The sequence below is a fragment of the Bombina bombina genome, chromosome 3 (genome assembly GCF_027579735.1).
Source record: "Bombina bombina isolate aBomBom1 chromosome 3, aBomBom1.pri, whole genome shotgun sequence".
Classification (NCBI taxonomy): domain Eukaryota; kingdom Metazoa; phylum Chordata; class Amphibia; order Anura; family Bombinatoridae; genus Bombina; species Bombina bombina.
In genome coordinates, this window is record NC_069501.1 from 945,295,426 (window position 1) to 945,319,180 (window position 23,755).

At 36.7% G+C, this 23,755-nt stretch overlaps 1 protein-coding gene across 1 annotated transcript in view; it reads right to left on the minus strand.

Moving 5' to 3' along the window:
* The window catches only part of VWA8 (von Willebrand factor A domain containing 8), a 1,436,595-nt gene that overhangs the window by 1,407,317 nt on the left and 5,523 nt on the right, over window positions 1–23,755 (minus strand). The window contains exons 2-3 of the mRNA XM_053707969.1: window positions 17,607–17,762; window positions 8,778–8,855 (exon numbers count right to left, since the gene is read on the minus strand). Of these exons, the coding sequence (XP_053563944.1) occupies window positions 8,778–8,855; window positions 17,607–17,751 (223 nt within the window). The 5' untranslated portion in view covers window positions 17,752–17,762. The remainder of the gene's footprint in view (window positions 1–8,777; window positions 8,856–17,606; window positions 17,763–23,755) is intronic.

Sequence of the window (23,755 nt, forward strand, 5' to 3'; positions counted from 1 at the left end):
CAATAAAGCTAAAACAAGTGAATAGATAGGTAATAGGCTTACCAATAGGATCTGAGCCGTGATATCAGGAATTGTCTACGCGTTTCGGTCCTCTCCTCGGACCTTTTTCAAGACTGAAAAATAAGACTGGAAATAAGTTTTAGGACCTCCTTTGGATTACAACCAAAAGTTCAGTCTTGAAAAAGGTCCGAGGAGAGGACCGAAACGCGTAGACAATTCCTGATATCACGGCTCAGATCCTATTGGTAAGCCTATTACCTATCTATTCACTTGTTTTAGCTTTATTGCACCATATACTTTTTATCTTATTTTTAGGCTTTGGATATATTTGCGGATTGCACTTGAGAATCTCCCTAAGAAGAGGTTTTCATCTGATTATCATCTGATTATCAAGTTGGAAATAAGTTTTAGGACCTCCTTTGGATTACAACCAAATAAGGGATTATTTATATACCTCTGGATACACATTCTTACAGGAAATAGACTATTTCTTTCAGCAACTCCTAGTGAATAACTCCACTATAGGGGTGTAAATACCGAATTATCGAGTAATTGTACCACATTTTCACCAGGTGTACACCTGTTTTTTGGCCATTTTTTCTCTCTTTTCACATTGTTCACACACTTTTTCTCACGTTTTACACATTTTTACACATTTTTTTCACATTTTTTAACACTTTCTTTTTGTCACATATACATTTTTCATATATTTTTTAACATTTTTTATCACACAATTTTACTACACAAATTTTTTTCACATGAACACACACCCCCCTTTTTTCATTTATATTTTAATTTTTTAATTTTTTGCAATTTTTTGTATTTTTATATATTTTTTAAAATATTTTTTCATCCATTCTTTTAACCTACTGCACTTTGGAGCTATCCCCATTGGAGTTATCCCCATTGGACACACTAGGATATACTGGATTACATGGAAACTATCTGGACTTAATTTATAACTTAAAGACTATATCCGGGACATTTTTTACCAAACCCAGTTTATAGATATATTTTTGTTTTAATTTATTTGTTTTACTCTATTTGTGTTTATTTATGTTTATAAACTTGTGTTTATTAAATTAGGTATACTTTTAAGGTTTTAAGGTTCTTAGCTATTTATTGATTTAACCAGTGCCTATATACTGAATTTTATACATATGTGGATAGCTTATTATTTGTAAGTACTTTAACATTTTCAATTATAAGGATTTATTAGTATTTTAACATTTAAATTCTACCTACCCCTTTTTTTGCATTTGACATATCTTAGATGTTTTAGGGTTCTATAAGATTTATTAGGTTCATTTCAATCTCCGATTTGATTTATTTAATTAACACCTCGTTTACACACTCCTTATAACCTTCTGATTCCACTCTTCAGCCTATAGACTCTTCGTCCAGAGGACTCTTTGGCGCCCCCCCTCTACACAATTTAATCTAATTGAACTTGAGATCAGGTTGGGAGATCTCGCTTTTTCGGAGGGGCCTGAGTGGCCGGCTCTCTTTGGCGCTTGAGATACACATTAGCTATACGTGCCCCATAGCTGAGTCAGCTGGGCAAATACCTCGGGATGGAGTTCCCACTCCCCCGGATGAAAAGTCTGACGACTTAGGAAATCCGCCACCCAGTTCTCTACCCCTGGAATATGGATTGCTGAGAGATGGCAAGAGTGATCCTTCGCCCATCGCATTATTTTGGTTACCTCCATCATCGCTAGAGAACTCTGTGTTCCTCCTTGATGATTGATATAAGCTACAGTTGTGATGTTGTCCGACTGAAATCTGATGAATTTGGCCGCAGCTAGCTGAGGCCACGCCTGAAGCGCATTGAATATCGCTCTCAGTTCTAGAATGTTTATCGGGAGTAGAGTTTCCTCCCGAGACCATAAGCCCTGTGCTTTCAGGGAGTTCCAGACAGCACCCCAGCCTAGCAGGCTGGCATCTGTCGTTACTATGAGCCACTCTGGCCTGCAGAAAAACATTCCCAGAGACAGGTGGTCCTGAGACAACCACCAGAGAAGACAATCTCTGGTCTCCTGGTCCAGATGCAGTTGAGGAGATAAATCTGCATAATACCCATTTCACTGTTTGAGCATGCATAGTTGCAGTGGTTTGAGGTGTAGGCGGGCAAAAGGAACTATGTCCATTGCCGCTACCATGAGTCCAATTACCTCCATGCATTGAGCCACTGATGGCTGAGGAATGGAATGAAGAGCTCGGCAAGTGGTTAAGAGTTTTGATTTTCTGACCTCCGTCAGAAATATTTTCATTTCTACCGAGTCTATCAGAGTCCCTAGGAAGGAAACCCTTGTGAGAGGGAAGAGAGAACTCTTTTTTATGTTCACCTTCCACCCGTGAGATCTCAGAAAAGCCAACACGATATCCGTGTGAGACTTGGCTAGCTGGAAAGTCGACGCCTGAATCAAGATGTCGTCTAGATAAGGCCCACTGCTATGCCCCGCGGTCTTAGAACCGCCAAAAGGGACCCTAGCACCTTTGTGAAAATTTTGGGAGCCGTGGCCAACCCGAAGGGAAGGGCCACGAACTGGTAATGCCTGTCCAGAAAGGCGAATCTGAGGAATTGATGATGATCTCTGTGAATAGGGATGTGTAGATACGCATCCTTTAAGTCCACGGTAGTCATATATTGACCCTCCTGGATCAACGGTAGAATAGTCCGAATAGTCTCCATCTTGAATGATGGTGCTCTGAGGAATTTGTTTAGAATTTTGAGATCCGATTGGTCTGAAAGTTCCCTCTTTTTTGGGAACCACAAACAGGTTTGAGTAAAACCCTAGCCCTTGTTCCGATTTTGGAACTGGGTGGATTACTCCAATGGTATGTAGGTCTTCTACACAGCGTAAGAACGCCTCTCTCTTTGTCTGGTTTGCAGACAATTGAGAAATGTGAAATCTCCCCCTTGGGGGAGAGTCTGAAGTCCAGAAGATATCCCTGGGACACAATTTCTAAGGCCCAGGAATCGTGAACATCTCTTGCCCAAGCCTGAGCGAAGAGAGAGAGTCTGCCCACTACTAGATCCGGTCCCGGATCGGGGGCTATCCCTTCATGCTGTCTTAGAGGCAGCTGCAGGCTTCTTGGCCTGTTTACCCTTGTTCCAAGCCTGGCTAGTTCTCCAGACTGACTTGGATTGGGCAAAATTCCCCTCTTGCTTTGCAGCAGGGGAAGCTGAAGCAGGACCACCCTTGAAGTTCCGAAAGGAACGAAAATTATTTTGTTTGGTCCTCATTTTATTTGCTCTATCCTGAGGGAGAGCATGGCCTTTCCCTCCAGTGATGTCTGAAATAATCTCTTTCAGTGCAGGGCCGAATAGGGTCTTTCCTTTGAAAGGGATGTTCAAAAGTTTAGATTTTGATTACACATCAGCAGACCAGGACTTAAGCCATAACGCCCTGCGTGCTAAAATGGCAAAACCTGAATTCTTTGCCGCTAATTTAGCCAGTTGGAAAGCGGCATCTGTAATGAAAGAATTAGCCAATTTAAGGGCCTTAATTCTGTCCATAATATTCTCTAATGGAGTCTCCATCTGAAGAGCCTCTTCTAGAGCCTCAAACCAGAAAGCAGCTGCAGTAGTTACAGGAACAATGCACGCAATAGGTTGGAGAAGAAAACCTTGATGAACAAAAATTTTCTTCAGGAAACCCTCTAATTTTTTATCCATAGGATCTTTGAAAGCACAACTGTCTTCGATAGGTATAGTTGTACGCTTAGCCAGAGTAGAAATAGCTTCCTCCACCTTAGGAACTGTCTGCCACGAGTCCCGCATGGTATCAGATATGGGAAACATTTTCTTAAAAACAGGAGGGGGAGCGAACGGAATACCTGGTCTATCCCACTCCTTAGTAACAATATTCACAATCCTCTTAGGGACTGGAAAAACATCAGTGTAAACAGGAACCTCTAAGTTTTTGTCCATTTTACACAATTTCTCTGGGACCACTATAGGGTCACAATCATCTAGAGTCGCTAATACCTCCCTGAGCAATAAGCGGAGGTGTTCAAGCTTAAATTTAAAGGCCATCATATCAGAATCTGTCTGAGGGAGCGTCTTTCCTGAATCAGAAATTTCTCCCTCAGATAACAAATCCCTTACCCCTACTTCAGAACATTGTGAGGGTATATCGGATACGGCTTCTAAAGCGTCAGGCGGCTCAGCATTTGTTCTTAACCCAGAGCTGTCACGCTTTCCTTGTAAATAGGAGGAAGACAAGAAACACAGTGCATCCGCGATTCACAGTAGAGTTTATTCAGGGGACATTCACATATACATAAAGACACACTTACAAGATAGCAGTGATCAAAGTGCACGTAGCTCAATGGCTTGATGGTTATGCCTGTAAGCAGTTGCAGAGAGGATTCTACATTCGCCGACCTGCAGCTCCTGGCAAACTCTCTCTGGTTTTAATGTAGCAACCTGGTCACTTTTTCACCATTAAAAGACAGTCCTATTCACCTTATAAGTATAAAACACCCAACGTGTTTCCTATGCTCACAGGCAGACTTTTTCAAGGGACATATAAAACATCAAATGACTAGACCTGTTCCTAGCTTGGATTTAAATGTTCACACATATGTCCCTTGAAAAAGTCTGCCTGTGAATAGGACTGTCTTTTAATGGTGAAAAAGTGACAAGGTTGCTACATTAAAATCGGAGCAAGGAGAGTTTGCCAGGAGCTGCAGGTCGGCGAATGTAGAATCCTCTCTGCAACTGCTTACAGGCATAACCATCAAGCCATTGAGCTACGTGCACTTTGATCACTGCTATCTTGTAAGTGTGTCTTTATGTACATGTGAATGTCCCCTGAATAAACTCTACTGTGAATCGCGGATGCGCTGTGTTTCTTGTCTTCCTCCTATATACAGCATGCCGCTTCGGGACACACACAGCTGGAGCCCCGTGATATATCAGCTGCACCGGACTTGATTCAGGCATAACATCTTTACAGCCAGAGTTTGTTCTAAGTCGACACCTCCTAATCAAGACTTTGTAGACACCTGCAAGATCGTAATAAAGCTAAGTGCAGCTCATAAACGTTTAAATACACTATACGATTGTGTATTGGATTTTGCCACTACAAGTATTGTGACATGACTAACATTTGAACAGTGGTATTTTATATACAGAGCTGTATTAGCTATATGATAGAGCGCAAGATACTGTGCAGATTCTTTAGTCTATATGTGTTTGTGAAATTTATGTTGTTCTCTCCTGTATATTTATATATTGGTTCTAGGCATTCAGTTGTACTTACTACTATTATTAGTACCATCTGAACATTAAGGAGACTTTATACGTGTGCTTCTTGAAGTTTATAACATATTCAAGTATGTGCTTTCCTTGTAAACCAGGCAGTTTGGATAAAACCTCTGTGAGGGTTGTATTCATAACTGTGGCCATGTCTTGTAAAGTAAATGAATTTGACGCACTAGAGGTACTAGGCGTCACTTGTGCGGGTGTTACTGGTTGTGACACTTGGGGAGAACTAGATGTTAAACCCTCATTTCCTTCTGTCTGAGAATCATCTATTGCAATATTTTTAAGTGCTAAAATATGCTCTTTATAATTTATAGACATATCAGTGCAATTGGGACACATTCTAAGAGGGGGTTCCATAATGGCTTCTAAACACATTGAACAAGGATTTTCCTTGGTGCCAGACATGTTAAACAGGCTAGTAATGTAACAAGCAAGCTTGGAAAACACTTTAATCAAAGCAAATAACACTTAGAAAAAAACGGTACTGTGCCTTTAAGAGAAAAAAAGCTGCACAAACTCTGCAAAACAGTGTAAAAAAGCAGTAAACTCAACATAAAGCCTTAGTAACTTTGCACAACTATGCAAATAAACAATTAACCCCTTAATGTAGAAACCAGATTGACAAAACGTCAAAACCGGTAAAAAAAATTCAGCACCCTGCCACAGCTCTGCTGTGGCGCCTACCTGCCCTTTAGGAAAGATTTGTGGGGGGAAAAACTTCTTTACAGCCCTCAAACACAGTAGAAACCTCTGGAAAAGCAGCTGGATGTCTCTGAGGAAAAGAAACTGCGCAACTGAGGCGCGAAAATAGGCCCCTCCCATCTCACTCGATGTTATGGGGCCTACAAGAAACACAACAGAGTGTTTCTTAAACTAGCCATGTGGGTTAATAACCCTTAAACAAGCCACAATGACCCCTTAAAGTCCCTCAAAAAACGTTACATTTGCAATAAAAACAAAAACGTTTTTTCCTATCAGTGTCACCAGTAACTAATGAGCCCTTTATGCAAGCTGGGTTTCCTACTAAATTTCTGAATACAGCTTACCCTTCCCTCATGGAGATATTGCCAGCCTTTTCTAGAAATAACACAGTCTGTCTAGAAAAAAATAGACTGAACATACCTCAATGCAGTTTAGCCTGCAAACCGTTCCCCCAACTGAAGTTTTCCTGTACTCTTCAGCCCTTGTGAGAACAGCAGTGGATCTTAGTTACAAAGTGCTAAGATCATTATCCTCCTTGCAGAAATCTTCATCCCTTTTCTGCCAGAGAGTAAATAGTACACACCGGTACCATTTAAAATAACAAACTTTTGCTTGAGAAAATAAAAACTAACATTTTTGTCACCACACTCACTTAACCCTTCCTAGCAGTTAAGCAGGCAAAGAGAATGACTGGGGGGGTGGAGCTAAGGGAGGAGCTATATAGACAGCTCTGCTGTGGGTGCTCTCTTTGCCACTTCCTGTTAGGAAGGAGAATATTCCACAAGTATGGATGAATCCGTGGACTCGATACATCTTACAAGAGAAATTAACATTTTTTTACCTTCTCTCTTCTATAACCCACTGGGAGTGTAATTTCTTCTACTGGCTGTGTTAATACAGCTTGGCCTCGAGACCAAAAACTGACAGAATAGGTGGGGATACCACAGGTGGGGATACCACAGGCTAAATTAACTATTTAAAATGCCAATATAAGGGTAATGGAAATACTTGTAAACAATTTAATACACTCCAGCAGGTAAAGTGGATCATTGGGAACAAATTTAGTAAACTGCCCCTTTAACTAGATTCTTACTAGTGGCAACACCAGAGTATATAAACATAGTTGACCAACATATTAACATAACAAGGAATATAGGAATGTTTTTGCTCACAACATATTATAGAGAGTAGGTAATGGAGTAAAACTGATAGTGTCCTTACTATTATAACCAAACTGCTTTCCATGGGAAGGATAGTCATGTTAGGGCTGAAAGGAAAAAAAATTAAGAAACTTAGCCCACTTTGGTGCAGTAATGGCAAACAGATCTCCAACAAAATCTGGAACAAATAGGGATAAAAAATAACTACCAGTGACAGCAGTATGCCCCAATAGAGCTTAGAAATATATGGAGCTACGCAGGAGCTACAGTTTATAGTCTCTTCTCAATAATATATTTAGCTTCGGTTACCCTCTCCTCTAATATCCTAATAATTATAAGTGTGGCCATATAGGTAAATGCAATAGTTAGCAGAGATCCGAAACAAGAATCCCACTTTAGATAAGAGGAAATAATATCTCAAGAATTAACCTATTCCCGCTCTCAGGGAAATAAAGCTGTAATGACCAGAGTTCATATGAGGGATAGTAGCACTTATCTGGCTGTCAAACCAAGATATAGCAGTTCCTGTTGAGTGGAGCCATGAGGGTAGACCCAAAGACAATATTTCTGTTATGAGTATCCCTGCACTCAGATCGGCATCTGATCCTGAGATTCTTGGTGAGTTTCTCTCAAAGGGTACAAACTTACAGACCAGAGCTCCGTCCGCTACAGTGATTACGCCATTCAGACTGCTACTAGCGGTATCCATGCCGTCAGAATCCTCTGGGGATGTTTCAACAGTTGGTACAAGTTCACTTCGGTCCCGTTCCGGATGTATTTCAGAGGACACCTCCTGAAGCTTTGTCTCAGTGAGCAGGCCTACAAAGGTTTGATGAAGTTGGCATGCTAGGTCTCAACTCACAAACAGACAGCAGCAGAGCACAAAATAACAGTCCTCCTCCACATCCTCTTTCTAACCTTTTCCTTAGTATTTTTAAAGCTACCATCAATCCTGTAGATTAGTAGAAGTGTAGCTGGGGTCCACAATACTCTTTCCTCCTCAAAGTTATAACTTCCAATCTTCATTCATACAATACAATTTATCCACTGTAACAAAGAATCTCAACTACAAACCTATGTGATCTGTAGTAACCAAGAGACAGGATGGGACAATTCCCCGGTTATCCTTTTTACCGTTTGGCCTCTAGCAGAGATGGATAACTCACTGTACCACATGTAGGAACTCATGTTGAGATTAATATATTTATAAAAAGGATTAAACATTTGTTTTTAAGTCTTCATATTACATCCCATTTCCAATACAGATCAATAAAAAAAACTGGCCTAATACGCATGTATATAATATTTTCTATATAGCCACCATCATCAGTTACACTTCTTTTTATTTCCACTTGAATAAGAGGCAGTACTAAAAGGTATATTTGGTTTCTTCTTTTGTGCAGACCTATGTTTGTGTTTTCTTTCATTATCTAAAAAAGTGAGGATTCAAAAAAAGCAAAACCCAAAACTTCAAAAGTACTTCTGAAACGTTTTCTAGCTACAGCTAATTAACACAATGTAGTACGACAAAAATCCATTCAACTTATCATGTAAATATATATTTGAAATGAATGAATGTAGCTATGATGCTGGTAAATATTTATGCAGCATCAACTTCAAAAGTAACTATTACTCACTGTATTTCTGGGGCACCAGTTCCGGATTCCTTGGTATTTTCAGTTTATAGGACACATCACCTATATTTACAGTGTCTCCTAGTATAAAGAGAAACATAATATTACTTAGGCATATTATTATACAATATTTGTAGCAGTAAATCTGCATACTGTGCAATGCCAAATAAAAACATGATATAACTATATAGGGAGCTATGGGGGGGCTGAGGGACCTTATGTCATGATAGCATACAATCTGGATATTTAGATTCTGGATGATTGTGCTTTTCAGTGTTTGGTTATTGACAGACACAACAAAGGACTTATAAGTTGTCAATAACAATGAAACTATTAGCTGCTGTTTTTTTCACATGCATTGCAAATACATATGGGTACTGTATGTTTCTTTAAATCTTCTAAAACAGGAGTTTGCATGTTTCACAGTTGGTAATGATATTTACAGAATGGGAGAGACATTTAACAGCATGTCATTCAATTGAATGCTTGTGTTGCTTAAATGATTCTTATATTGACTCTACAAAGGCTGCATGCAGTAAGGCTATTTATAGTGTTAAGTTATAGTGTGGCATCATTAGAACAGTAGCCTAAAATCTATGAAAATACTTGAATACTAAATTAATTTGAATAAGCCTTAGTCGTAATATGGCTGCTTCAGTGTCCTCACTTCAATTATGCAAGGATTCAGAGGGCTGCCAGTGTTGCTCTCTATGTATGTCTTTTCAGAAAGGGGTTAATCAATGCTTATCCTCAAATGCTTGTCACATTAATCTGTTTTGAAAGAACAGATTTCTATCTTAAAAAACAGACGTGTGTATTTAAATGCATACACCTCCCCCCCCCCACACACACTAACGTGACTTAATTTGAAATCACAAAAGGAAAATAAGAATTAATGAATGCATGCGATTGGCTCGTCTTTAAAACTGTTACACTGAAATTGTGAAAGGCTTCAAATTTAGTTTTACACTACAGTATTCAAAAGTAATCAAGCAATCCCAGTGTCAGTTGAGTGATTCCTGTTTCAGGATCACAATTTTCATAGCAATCCTAACATTCCCTACAGGAAAAAAAGCAAACAAACAGATTACAAACAACAAGACTGGATATAGGATGAAACAAATAAAAAAAATGACAAACAATACTGATGCACCTGTTTCAATTTCTCTAAACTGCACAGTAGATATGGAATTACATTTCAACAGTGGTTGCAAGCACAACACAGTGAAGGGATTCTGAACCCAATTTTTTTCTTTCATGATTCAGATAGAGCATGCAATTTTAAGCAACTTTCTAATTTACTCCTATTATCAATTTTTCTCCTTTCTCTTGGTACCTTTATTTGAAATAACAAGAATGTAAGCTTACAAGCTGGCCCATCTTCGGTTCAGCACATGGGTAGTGCTCGCTGATTGGTGGCTAAATGAAGCCACCAATCAGCAAGTACTATCAAGGGTTCCGAACCAAATAAGGGCTGGCTCCTATGCTTACACTCCTGCTTATTCAAATAAAGATACCAAGACAACAAAGAAAAAATGATAATAGGAGTAAATTAGAATGTAGCTTAAAATTGCATGCTCTATCTGAATCATGAAAGAAAATTTGGGTTCAGTATCCTTTAAAGATTGGAATATTTTGGGGGGTTTTCTTCTTTGCTAAAGTGTTATTTTAAGAAAACTATAGCAGACACATGAATATGAAAACTGAAGCATATATCATAAATATCAAAAATTGTATTATAAAAAAAATTAATATTTTTTTTCTGCAGGAACCTTCTATCTACAAAACCTTTTCACTATTGAAAAAAAATCGTAATTTAAGAGGCCATTGAGAATGATTCTGTTACTACTGTAAAACACAATTTGTTTAATGTGGTAAAACTCGTGAATTTGATATTTATTCAATGTGAAAATATTATAGTAATGGAATGATTAACTATTTTTATTGAAACAAGTTAACCATTTTATTATGTCCCTGTCAGCCACATAGGATTTGGAATCATTTGTGATTTTTTTACTTGTTATGTTAGTGACAACTAGAACCTAATTGTATAAGAGTATACAACTTAGTAAAAAGAGATAGGCTCAGCGAAAATGATAATAGGTAAACTCTGCAACTCTGATATAGATATAAAGAGGATATTATTCCAAACCATTCATACTAATAATCTTTAATGCAAAAAAACTAAGAATAATCATTCATACAAAAGCTTAAGCTAAAATAAAAACACTTGAACCAAGGGTTAATGATAACGTATTGGTGCAAATAATATTGTCTTATCGTTAGCCAGCAGAATGGGGTAACAAGTAAACTAAGCCCTTACAATCCGAGGGCTAAATTAAAATTACTTCTATATTATTATATATAACTGCTGGGCTGAGATTGACGAGGATTAATCTATCAATTTAACATGACCTAGGTAAGCAGATTAAAAGAAACAAGGAGAGCCGGAGCTACTCCTAGGACCCCTGATGTGCATTTCACAAAAAACGCTTCCTCAGAGGGGGTGAGGAAGCGTTTTTTGTGAAACGCGCGTCAGGGGTCCTAGGAGTAGCTCCGGCTCTCCTTGTAGGCAGTGGCAAGTGGGCTGTCTACCAGGCAAGTTACTTCCACCTTTCCTGATATGCTGTGAGGGCATACTGCACAGACAATCTCCTAAGTCTATTGAATACCACATAATAGTGCCTTCTCCTCTCTCTCTCTCCTTCTTTCCTTCCATTTTCTCCCCTCCCATCCCTTCTCTTTTCTCCCTCCCCTTCTCTTCTTTCCCTTATCTCAAAAATGGTATGAGATGCATGCAATTCAACCCACCTGTGTATGCACCCCTTTGAGGGGTGAGGTTTGCAGAATTTTGAGTGCCTAGGAAAGCAGAAAACCTAAATACACCACTGCATCTAGCATTTTATTCTATTTACAATAAAAATTTGTATCTACTAATATAGTTATTTTGCATAAAAAACAATAGGATTAGGAATGACATGACAATTTATTTCTTTGACTGGGACAAAACACATATCAAATTACACCCTATATTTACACTTTCTATCCTTATAGCTATAAACTGCATTCTGTCTTGCTGGACTGACAAACAAGCAGCTTCCATCGCATGTTTTAAACTCAAATTATTGAAACAATTGTTTATAGAACAATATGATGTTAAATTGGATGTTTCAATAAGATTGTGTCCCTTTAAAAAAAAAATGGAATATTACATTAAGGTACTTGGCCCCACCTTGCAAAAGCATATCTTATCCCCTTTCTCACAGACAGAATACATGTTGACTGCTTCTCTAAGAGATGAATGAACAGTTACTCATCGTTTTGAACCTTCCTTCTCCCTACATGAATATTGGATGACTGAATGGTTCAAATTCTACTATGACCACTTAAAAAGTAAAAATGACAATCAATAAAAAAGAATTTGGAATAAAAAGTAAAAATGACAATCTATAAAAAAGAATTTGGAATAAAAAGTAAAAATGACAATCAATAAAAAATAATTTGGAATAAAAAGTAAAAATGACAATCAATAAAAAAGAATTTGGAATAAAAAGTAAAAATGACAATCTATAAAAAAGAATTTGGAATAAAAAGTAAAAATGACAATCAATAAAAAATAATTTGGAATAAAAAGTAAAAATGACAATCAATAAAAAAGAATTTGGAATAAAAAGTAAAAATGACAATCTATAAAAAAGAATTTGGAATAAAAAGTAAAAATGACAGGACAACATATATTTGGATAAGTACTTGATTTATTACCATAAAAGAATACTTTGTAATTGTATATCTCACTACAGATATCCATTGGAAACTTCAGTTGTTCTTTTTATATGCAACAACCCTCTTACTATGTTTGAACACTGCAATAGACAGTGCTTTCCAACAAGTACTGCAAATAGACAGAAAAGATCTTTTGTCAGAAATACCCAAAAGCAAAAGGTGTCATGACAAGAATAAATTAACCTTTGTTACCACTTTTTCAAATCAATACGAGCAAGTCAAAAGCATCATAAAGAAACATCTGCCTATTTTGAAGGGAGATAAGGATCTATATGATGTGATACAAAAAGGTTGCCATTTTGCTCCCAAGAGGAATCGTAATTTGGGCAACTACCTCTCACCCAGTATGGTCACAGAAAAGGCCACAGGCAGAAGCCACTGGCTTACCAGCATAGGCCACTACAAATGTGGTTTACACATGTGCAAAGCATGTGGCCATGCATGGTTAGCCAAGCAGTTCCAGTCATGTGTAACACAGAAAGTGTATGACGTGACAGGTTACACCAATTGTAGGTCAAGATATGTGGTCTACCTGGTACAGCGTGTGGCATCTCACATGCAGTATGTGGGCATGACCACTAGGGAGGCCAGAGTAAGAATAAGGGAGCATCTGAATGATATTGCATCCACAACTCCCTTCTCTGCACTTGCAGAACACTTTATTGAGAGACATGACAGCCATGTAGCCAGTGCCACATTCAAATGGATGGTTATAGAAAAGGTTAGGACCCCAGTGAGAGGAGGAAACTTGGACATGCTTTTGTCCAGAAGAGAATTATTTTTGATTTTTAATCTAAATACTAGATTGCCTCAGGGTTTTAATACTGAGGCTGACATAATTAATGTATGGAAATAGAATATGACATAATTAATGTATGGAAATAGAATATGAAGTTTATCTAATTATCTTTACATATCTTTTTTTAATTTCCCCTTATCTATTTTAAGTTTAGGTCCCCTCCATATATTATTATTTTTTTAGTAGGTGACCATTCAATACATGCATTGTGTAAATTTTGCATATTGGTTAAATTACTTGCTATACTATGCATTAAATATAAGATGGCTATATTTTAGTACTTTTTGTTTATCTATAAAATTCTGTGAAATGAATCAAATATTTAGGACATATGAATTGTGAATATGTGATTGTAAATCATTACACATCTAATTATGGTAACTTTTTATGTACATATAGCTTAAAGCACATTCTTATAACTTTCAATATGACAGTAATGCTATAGCTAAAGTTTTTGTTTACCTATGCGTTTATCCATGTGTGTAGCCAGTGATAGGGGTTTAAGGGTTAAAATGACTAGGAATTAAGTTATATTCAGATATGTATCAGTTATTAGGTTTTCCACGCAATGGTTTTCAGGAATTTCCAATTAAGATTAACAGATGCCTATAAAATGCTGAAGCATTTGTTGCTATCTAGGTATCTGATGACGGCTTAGGCCGAAACGCGTCATACCAGACAATCTGTACTTGCAAGTATAATTTATTTTATCTCAAGAGTGTGGCTTTTCTAAATAAATGCTTGATAACTTTTTTCCTTTGCTCCGTTTTTCTTCCGATGACAATTTGAACCGAAACAATGTCTTGCAACTTGTCAATTTTGTCAGTTTGTTGTACAACTGTCTATTTGCTGTTTGTATATTTATATTGTAATAAAAATAATTTTTAAAAAAAAATAGGAATTTATACACCAGTGCGTTTCTCTTGATCAAAACTTTAACATGTAAACTAATTCTGTTATTCTTGCCAGAAGCAAAAATGAGTCTTTCTAAGCAAGTTTTGAATATTTGAATGCATCTTCTTCACCCTAGGATTCATAATACTAACACATGGTAGCAACAATGACTTAAAGGGACAGTCTAGTGCAAAACAAACTTTTATTATTCAGATAGGGCATGTAATTTTAAACAATTTTCCAATTTACTTTTATCACCAATTTTGCTTTGTTCTCTTGGTATTCTTAGTTGAAAGCTAAATCTAGGAGGTTCATATGCTAATTTCTAAGCCCTTGAAGGCCACCTCTTAGCTCAGGGCATTTTAACAGTTTTTCACCACTAGAGGGTGTTAGTTCATATGTTTCACATAGATAACACTGTGCACACGCACATGGAGTTCCTAGGAGCCCGCACTGATTGACCAAAATGCAAGTCTGTCAAAAGAACTGAAATAAGGGGCAGTTTGCAGAGGATTGGATACAAGATAATCAGAGAGGTAAAAAGTGTATTAATATAACTGTATTAGTTATGCAAAACTAGGGAATGGGTAATAAAGGGATGATCTATCTTTTAAAACAATAAATATTCTGGTGTAGACTGTCCCTTTAAATATCCAAAGTTGTGGGTTCAAAAACCCTGTCACTAAAATTGGTGGCTAAATGTAGCCACCAATAATCAAGCGCTATCCAGGGTGCTGAACCTGAAATGGGCCGGCTCGTAAAGCTTTACATTCCTGCTTTTTAAATAAAGATAGCAAGAGTACAAAGAAAAATTGATAATAGGAGTAAATTAGAAAGTTGCTTAAAATTGCATGCTCTATCTAAATCATGAAAGAAAAAAGTTAGGTTTAGTGTCCCTTTAATAAAAAAAATATAAAATATGTATATTCATTTAAATTTTGTATCTTGAAAGAAATATAAATTAATAATTGAACTAATGCTCATGTAATGCTTTGTGATGCTTGTAAATGCACAAGTAGAATATCTGTTAAACACAAAAATATTCTAAAATGAAATTATAGTTGCAAAAACTGTGACAGCAATAAAATGCATTAGTTTGTATGCTCACTCAAAAAAAACATTAAAACCAGGAAATTAAGAGCTATACCCCTGTAACTTTTTCAAAAGGATATGAAACCTAAAACATTTCATTCATGATTCACATAGAGCCTGCCTGCAATTTAAACAACTTTCCAAATTACTTATATCATCTAATTTGCTTTGTTCTCTTAATATCCTTTGTTGAAAATAATGCATAGGTAGACTCAGGAGCAACAAAGCCATACTGGGAGCTAGCAGCTGATTGGTGGCTGCACATATATGCCTATAGTCACTGGCTTACTTGATGTGTCCAGCTAGCTTCCAGTAGTGCATTGCTGCTCCTTCAACAAAGGATACCAACAGAACAAAAAAAAATCATAATAGAAGTAAATTGGAAAGTTGTTTGAAATTGTATGCTCTATCTGAATAATTAAAGGAAAATGTTGGGTTTCATGTCCTTCTAATATCATAATCAGTCGTCACTGCACATATAAAACAACAAATAACCCTTTACATACATTTCACAGTATCACAATAACATGTCATTTTCTACAACTAGTATATCATTTGCTTTTTCAATACTTGGCCAATCTGCTTGTTAACTTGAAGATGTGAAGTTTAGTAGTATTGCATGCATCTCCAGTTAAACTATCTTGCACGCATACAATTTCCAATGGTATTTTCAGTACTTTAGTGTAAATTTTGTATGAAGACAGTTAAAGAGAATATTGAAGTATTAGGCTGCAATGTCAATGCAATCAAGTAGGTTTACAGTCAGTAAAGCAAAGTGTCAAGCACACACACAAGATAAAACAGCCTTTATTCAGATACAAATAAAACATATGGAAGAGGCATACAATGCTACATTCTTTTGTGTTTTCTGCTACTGCCTTTACATGTAGAAGGAGAATAACATTTTTACATAGCATATTTAAACATGTCTTTTACCACTCATACAGGTATACCCCGCACATACAGCGGGTTAGGGACCGGAGCCCCGCTGTAAAGTGAAAACCGCCTTAAAGTGAAACAAGGCAGTTTTAGCTTTTTATTTACTTGCCAGTGTGTTTAAAAACTTGAAAATATGTTTGAACTAACAAATATTAGGAGTGCAATAGTGCTGCATTTAGTTTAACACTAGCACAGCATTCAATAAATACTGTACCTGTAAAATAATGACAATGACTGTAGTAAAATTTGTCAGACTATAACACTGAGACACAGATTGCACTGTAATGCTGTAAACGGAGTGAACTGCGCATAACAAAATGGTGAAAGTCCCTTTTCTTGCAATCTCACGATGATTACAGCACTGTTTCAAAATCTTTGGAGGTTGAACTTCAGCTCCACAAAGCGCTGTATTAGCGAAGCGCTGTAAAGTGAGGTATACCTGTATCTACTCATTTATTCCATAAAGATATTTATGGCTGTTTCGGCTGCATTAAAATGCTTAAAGGGATATTCCAGCCCAAATTGGAAACCACATTGGGTGCATTTTGGTACTGAACAGAAACAATTTTGTAATATACATTAATTAGCAAAAATGCTTCCAATAAAAGCTATAGCTGTTTCAAAAGTGTATTTAAGTATGCACCGTGCACCAGCATTTTAAACACAACACTTCTTCTGAGAGCCTAAGGTGCTTGTACTATCTGCTAATGACTCATTTGTTAAATGCTGACATGATACAAGCCCCAGTGATTATCTAAGCAGCTGCATTATTTAAAATGTGGGTGCAGTGAAAATATCTAGCTATGCTTCACATGCACGGGCAGAGAAAAATGTTAACACTGAAACAGTGATAACTCTTAAAAGAAGCATTTTTGCCAATACATGTATATTGTAAATATGTTTCTATTCAAAGATGCAATAAATCTATGTGCATTTATATTTTGACTGGAATGTCCCTTTAAGTTAAAATATTTAAACATCCACCTGTAATACCAGATTATGCTTTGTGTGAGGTCATGCAAAAAGATAACACACCTGTGCTCCCGTTGTCATCTAAACCAGTTATTTAGGGCCAGCTATACAGATATGACTAGTTCTAACAAATTAGAGCAGGCAATACTTGCATTAGAATATCACATAGTATAGATTTTTTTTTACATTGACTTTAATATAAATTGCTTTAAGATGAGTGATTATACACTTTGGAACTAATGTACTAATGTATGTTTAATAATATATTTTTATTACAAGTGTTTTCAATACTGGAACTCATGAATTACTTTCTAAGGGTACATTTCTGTTTGAAAAGATCGGTTCATGCCTACCTGTAGATGTACTGTAGCTCTGCACTACTACGGGACATGGTGATATCCCTCGACGATCCAATAGCTGATTGAAGAGACAGCGAACTCTTCGTAAGGAGCTAGCAGGGAGAGGCCCAGAAGGAGGAAGACGGAGGAGGGACTGCATTGGGAGCGGTACTAGATAAAACAACACATCAAGACACACACATCAGTATCATGGATGACATGAAGATGACAAAAATTAGTCTTTAAACAAGGACACAGAGAGGATAGTTACAATGAGGAGATGATATATGTAGGTTAATACCACTGGCAAGAATGGGAGAAAACGGGACATGCAATCCAAAATGTTTTTTTCATGATTCAGATAGAACATACCATTTTAAAGAACTTCCAATGTATTTTGTTATCAAGTTTTCTTCATTCTCTTGGTATTCCTTGGTGAAAAGCATATCTATGTAGACTCTGGAGTAGTAAAGCACTACTGGGAGCTAGTTTCTGATTGGTGGATGCACACACACACACACATACCCATATATATATATATATATATATATATATATATATATATATATATATATTCAGCTAGCTAGAAGAACAGGAGAAGTGGACCGAACGCTACACCCAGGGCCTTAAGCTTACTAACTATATAGCCTCCTAGTAGGCTAACAATATAAAAGTTAAAAATGGGGAGAGAGTAAGCGCTAAAAAGCTTAAAAGGCTAGTAAAAAGTACATTTTAATACAAATAAAAATTTACAAATGGCAATCAGACGCATGGATCCATGTCTGACTTAACAAAAAAATATATAATAAACAAATCTAAAAGTATCTAAAAATATCCAATGGAGTAAAGCATGTGACGCTGACTTAGTGAGCCAGTGATGAGGAGTTAGAAGGACATGTACATTCAATAATATAAACAACCTAAGTGAGTGATTGAGTGCACACAATAGCTGTCAACAAAGAAAAATAGCATTCACAAAAAATAGTGTTCACAAAAATTGGCGTACATAAAAAATGTTCAAATGTTCAACCGGTTATATGTAGTGAAAACAAATCCTTAATTCAAATGTTAAAAATCCTTGGTAAGATCCATAACAAACAAATACATCGATAAAATACCTAAAAGGGAACAAAAGAGAAACAAATAGTGCAACACTGTATATGATATATAATATAGGTAATTAAAACCAAGCTCACCAGTATGCCAACGCGTTTCGGCCTACACTAGGCCTTTCTCAAGACTATCACTAGATCTTTAGTGCTTTTTAATATTATCACTGATTTTCTATTTTTGTCTTTTGATATGTTTGTCTTTTTATTTTTGTCTTTTGATTTTTGACCTTTGTTTATCATTTGAATTCAAGTTTTCCACGTGGATTTTTTCACAAGTTATTTTTATTTTTATTTTTATACACCTCACGGATTTACAATTTTTTAATTTAGAAGCTGAACCACAATATTTTGACCCACTCAACGTTTACATTCTACTATTATTGACTTCACGTTATATTTCTACACGTCACTTTGGAGGAAACACTACTGGATTCACTTACATATAACCGGTTGAACATTTGAACATTTTTTATGTACGCCAATTTTTGTGAACACTATTTTTTGTGAATGCTATTTTTCTTTGTTGACAGCTATTGTGTGCACTCAATCACTCACTTAGGTTGTTTATATTATTGAATGTACATGTCTTTCTAACTCCTCATCACTGGCTCACTAAGTCAGCGTCACATGCTTTACTCCATTGGATATTTTTAGATGCTTTTAGATTTGTTTATTATATATTCAGCTAGCTCTCAGAAGTCTATTGCTGCTCCTTAAACAAAGAATACCAAGAGAAAAAGAAAAATTAACAATAAAAGTAAATTGGAAAGTTGTTTAAAATTGTTTGCTTTATCTGAATCATAAAATAAAAACTTTGGGTTTCAAGTACCTTTAAGTTGCAGCAACTGGGAGACCGATATGATGGAGTAAGAAAAAATGTGATATAGGTGTATAAAACATGAGTTTGTGTTACCTTGAGTGAAATGGAATTGGCAACAGAATGGATGACAAGATACAGCTTCTGAGAGAAACAGTATATGGCAGGGGTAACATAACATGTTATAAATTACAGTGAAATTGTGAGTGTGAGTTTTTTTCATGCAGGCAGAGAGCCTGTGTGAAATGTACCTGTGTGTGTTCCAAGCAGTATTTGATATCACTAATATGAGTAGAAGGAAATAAGAAAGTGAGAGAGATTCTGGTTATGAATCTGTCACAGTGACAATGCTATAAATACACATATTGTTTTTACTAACATATACACAGAGGCAGAAAAACCATTTGTATTTTACATAAGTGACATAACTGTATTTGTGTGTTTGCAGATATAGGGATCAATGATCTAAAGTTCTCTGCTCTGGTGATATTATCTAAGAAGTCTCATCAGTACTGTGTTGACAAAACAATAACTAGAAATTACCAAACAAATATGAGCAATTTCTATATCTTGGCTCATATTCATTGGTAATGCTTACCAGTGAGAAGCCCTCTCCCAAAGAGGCATGGACAGAAAAGACCACTCCCCAGATTACCTATAAAGGTAGTCTGGACCCATTCCCCTTATCCTCTTAGTGATGTCCGGTCTTAAAAGGTGGAAAAGGAGGGAAGGGAAACCTGGTAAGCATTACCCAGGGATATGAGCCAAGATATAGAAAATTGCTTATATTTGTTTGTTAATTTCTAGTTATCTTGGACCTCCCTGGCAATGCTTACCAGTGAGAAGACAATAAAGCAATAGAAATAGGTAAACATTGGGTGGGATAAAAAAAATAAGCCAAACAAAGAAAAAATGTTGTAAAAGAAGTTTATTAGGAAACCACAGATTTTTCGTCCAAATTTTGCTGTAGAAGACTGTCGCACAACCAACTTGTAATGTTAAACAAAATTATGTGGAAAACTTCAGACTGCCGCTTGACATATTTCCGTAGGTGAAGCATCTGCTTGCAAAGCCCATGATGTTGACACTGCCCATGTAGAATGTGCCTTAAGCCCAACTGGAATTGGCTGATTCCTTTGTTTATGGGCTCGAGAGATGGTTTGAACTATCCAACTTGCCAAAGTAGATTTTACAGGACCTTGACCTTGTCGTAGACCCCTTGGTACCACAAATAAACTGTTTTCCGAATAGACTTTGTCCTTTGTCCTAGAAGCATATGTGTGAAGACAACGTACCACATTAAGTCAGTATAATGGTTTCCCTGGAGAATCTTGCATCTCTGGACAAAAAGATGGTAATACAATGTCCTGTGATTTATGAAATGCAGAGACTACCTTTGGTAAAAACTCAGGAACTGTGCTTAAAACAACTTTGTCTTTGTGAAAAGCCAGAAAAGGTACCTTGATAGATAAGGCTTGTAATTCAGAGACTCTTCTTGCAGATGTAACTGCAACCTGAAAGATGGTCTTTAATGTGAGAAACCAGAGAGAGATCTATCTTATGCGTTCAAAGGGTATTTCCATCAAAGCTTCCAAAACCAATGGAAGGTTCCATGTTGGAATGATAGATTTTGTAGAAGGCTGAATATGAGCCAAGGCCTGAAATAATTGATAAACCAATGTTCACACTGTGCCCACTTCACACCGGAAATGGCAGAGATAGTAAACACTTGTATCTTCAATGTCCTAGCGCAAAGGCCTCTTAAGAATCCTTCTTGTAGAAAAACCAACAAGTGATGTAATTCTATTTTGGCTGTAGAAGCATTTAGCTTCAGTTGTCTATATCTTGTGATCTCAGCAACGATACCGTCAGGTTTAAGCGTTGAGATGCCGAATGCAAAATTGGACCCTGAAATAACATGTCTGGAGATTGTGGAAGGAGCCACGGAGGTTCCACTGAAAGATGCAGTAGCATGCTTGGCATGCTGGAACCTCTTAAATTTCCTCCTGTTCCAGAAGTTTCTGAACAAACTGCAGAATTACCTGATGTTTCAATTCGTTCTCTGGGAGTGGTGATATTACAAAGCAAGGAATTGAAAGTTTCTTCTTGAACTCCAGTGTATATCGTCTCTTGATAATCTACCCATCTGTCTGAAATTACCTTTGTCCAAATGTCTCAGAATCTGGAAAGCCTTCCTCCCAAAGGCATCTGGACAGGCGTACCTTCACTGTTTCTTGTTCTGCCGAAAATTTGCCGCCCTCGTAAGACCTTTTTGCCTGTACCTGCGTTTTCCAGTCTGGATTACGAAAAGACTCCCTTCTGAAAGAAGTTTTAAAATTTTAATATTGATTTTTCTGTCTATGGGCATAAGAAAAAAGACTTGTTAAATCTTGGTGCCTGGGGAAGAAAATAACTTTTCCCCCCTGAATGTTTTGAAATCAAGCTCTCAAGCTATTTACCAAATAACATGTTACCTTCAAATGGCTGGCTCAAAAAAAATAATCTTGAAGCTGGGATCAGCCTCCCAGTGATGTAACCAAAGTGCTCTTCATACCATATTAGCTGTATTCATGGATCTGGCTGATAAATGTAACATCTCAGAAGCAGCAGATGAAAAGGCAAAAGCTTTCTTTAAATCTGAAATAAAAGTCATAAATGTTTGCACAGCTTGAGAGGTAGAAATACTTTGCATTAAATTAGAAGACCAGGTATCTGTAGCTTTAAAGACAGAAAATAAAGTTAAAGGATGATGCAAAATAGCTCCTTGCAGCAAATAAAGCTTTTTTAAGATTATGCTCCATGTTTCTGTCCATTAAATCTCTAAAAGCACCAGTTTCATTTATAGGGCATAGCATTTTCTTAGTTAATCTCGAAATTGCTGCATCAATTTTAGGTGGAGTAGAAAATTGACACAGAAGGGTGTTCTTCCTCAACATCTAAAGTCTCTTTGATGCATTTAATAAATTCACATACTGTAGCAGTAGGGATGGGCGATATGGGCAAAAAAACGGATGGTTTTACAAAGATCTTTATGAGATATTGTTACCGGCGACTAACGAGTCCGATATGACTTGAGCAGTCTCACATGAAACATACTGCCCACTATACCAGACTAATACTCGCGGCCATATTGGAACTTCATACGACCCTGTATGAACTGTAAACTGTCACTATGCTTCTAGAAAAAAGAGCGCCAATAAGGAACATAGGATTGTCCCTCACATTAGGTAGACTAATAAAAAATTATATGCCCCATGGCTAATAAGAGAAGCGAGGCAGTGCGGCGTGTCACAGTGCATAAAACACTACCCATACACATGAAAAAGGAGCTCCGGTGCTGAGAGGGAGTTCTTTGTAAAACAATCCATAGGACACTTAGTGACAGTGCGAGTCAGTCCCAATAAACAAGCAATGGAAATAGTGGCAACGGTGTTAGTTTAAGCAAATATCAACCCCTTCATAATATAGTATGCTAAAATAATAGTATATATATATATATATATAATCTATTCAGTATTCATTATATACCAGTTAGTATCACTGGTGAAGTGTAGGAGAAGGGGGATGCTGACTGTCTGATAGATATATAGGTACAAAAAAGAGAGAGAAGTTTGACAGTACCCAGCACTCACAAAACACTATATAGTACCAGTATGCATTGAAAACCTGATTGTGTCAAGAACTGGTTATTAAAACGTAACTTTTACTAATGATAAAATAAAAAGGGTGGTAAATAGTACCAAATGTATAACATAAATATGTGAGACATACATTTAAAACTTAGATTAAGAAACAGATCAGGACTGTGTGTGTGAGACTTCAAAAACAGAATTACTTCCCTGGGTAATAGTTCAAATACACCGTAACCCTCAGGGCTCAGAGAATACACGGATTGCTCTAAAGCTAATCTAAAAAGGGGATTGACCCCAACAACATTACCTAATCTGAGCAATACTGGTATCTAGAGCAGGAGAGGAAACGGTTTGTAAATGACTGATTAAGGAAGGCAATTGCCACATCAATATGATCTTAGAAAGGTCCCAGGTAAACAAAAAATTAGCAAGTCTCATGCACACAGACAATGACAATTTGAACTATTACCCAGGGAAGTAATTCTGTTTTTGAAGTCTCACACACACAGTCCTGATCTGTTTCTTAATTTAAGTTTTAAATGTATGCCTCACATATTTATGTTATACATTTGGTACTATTTACCACCCTTTTTATTTTATCAT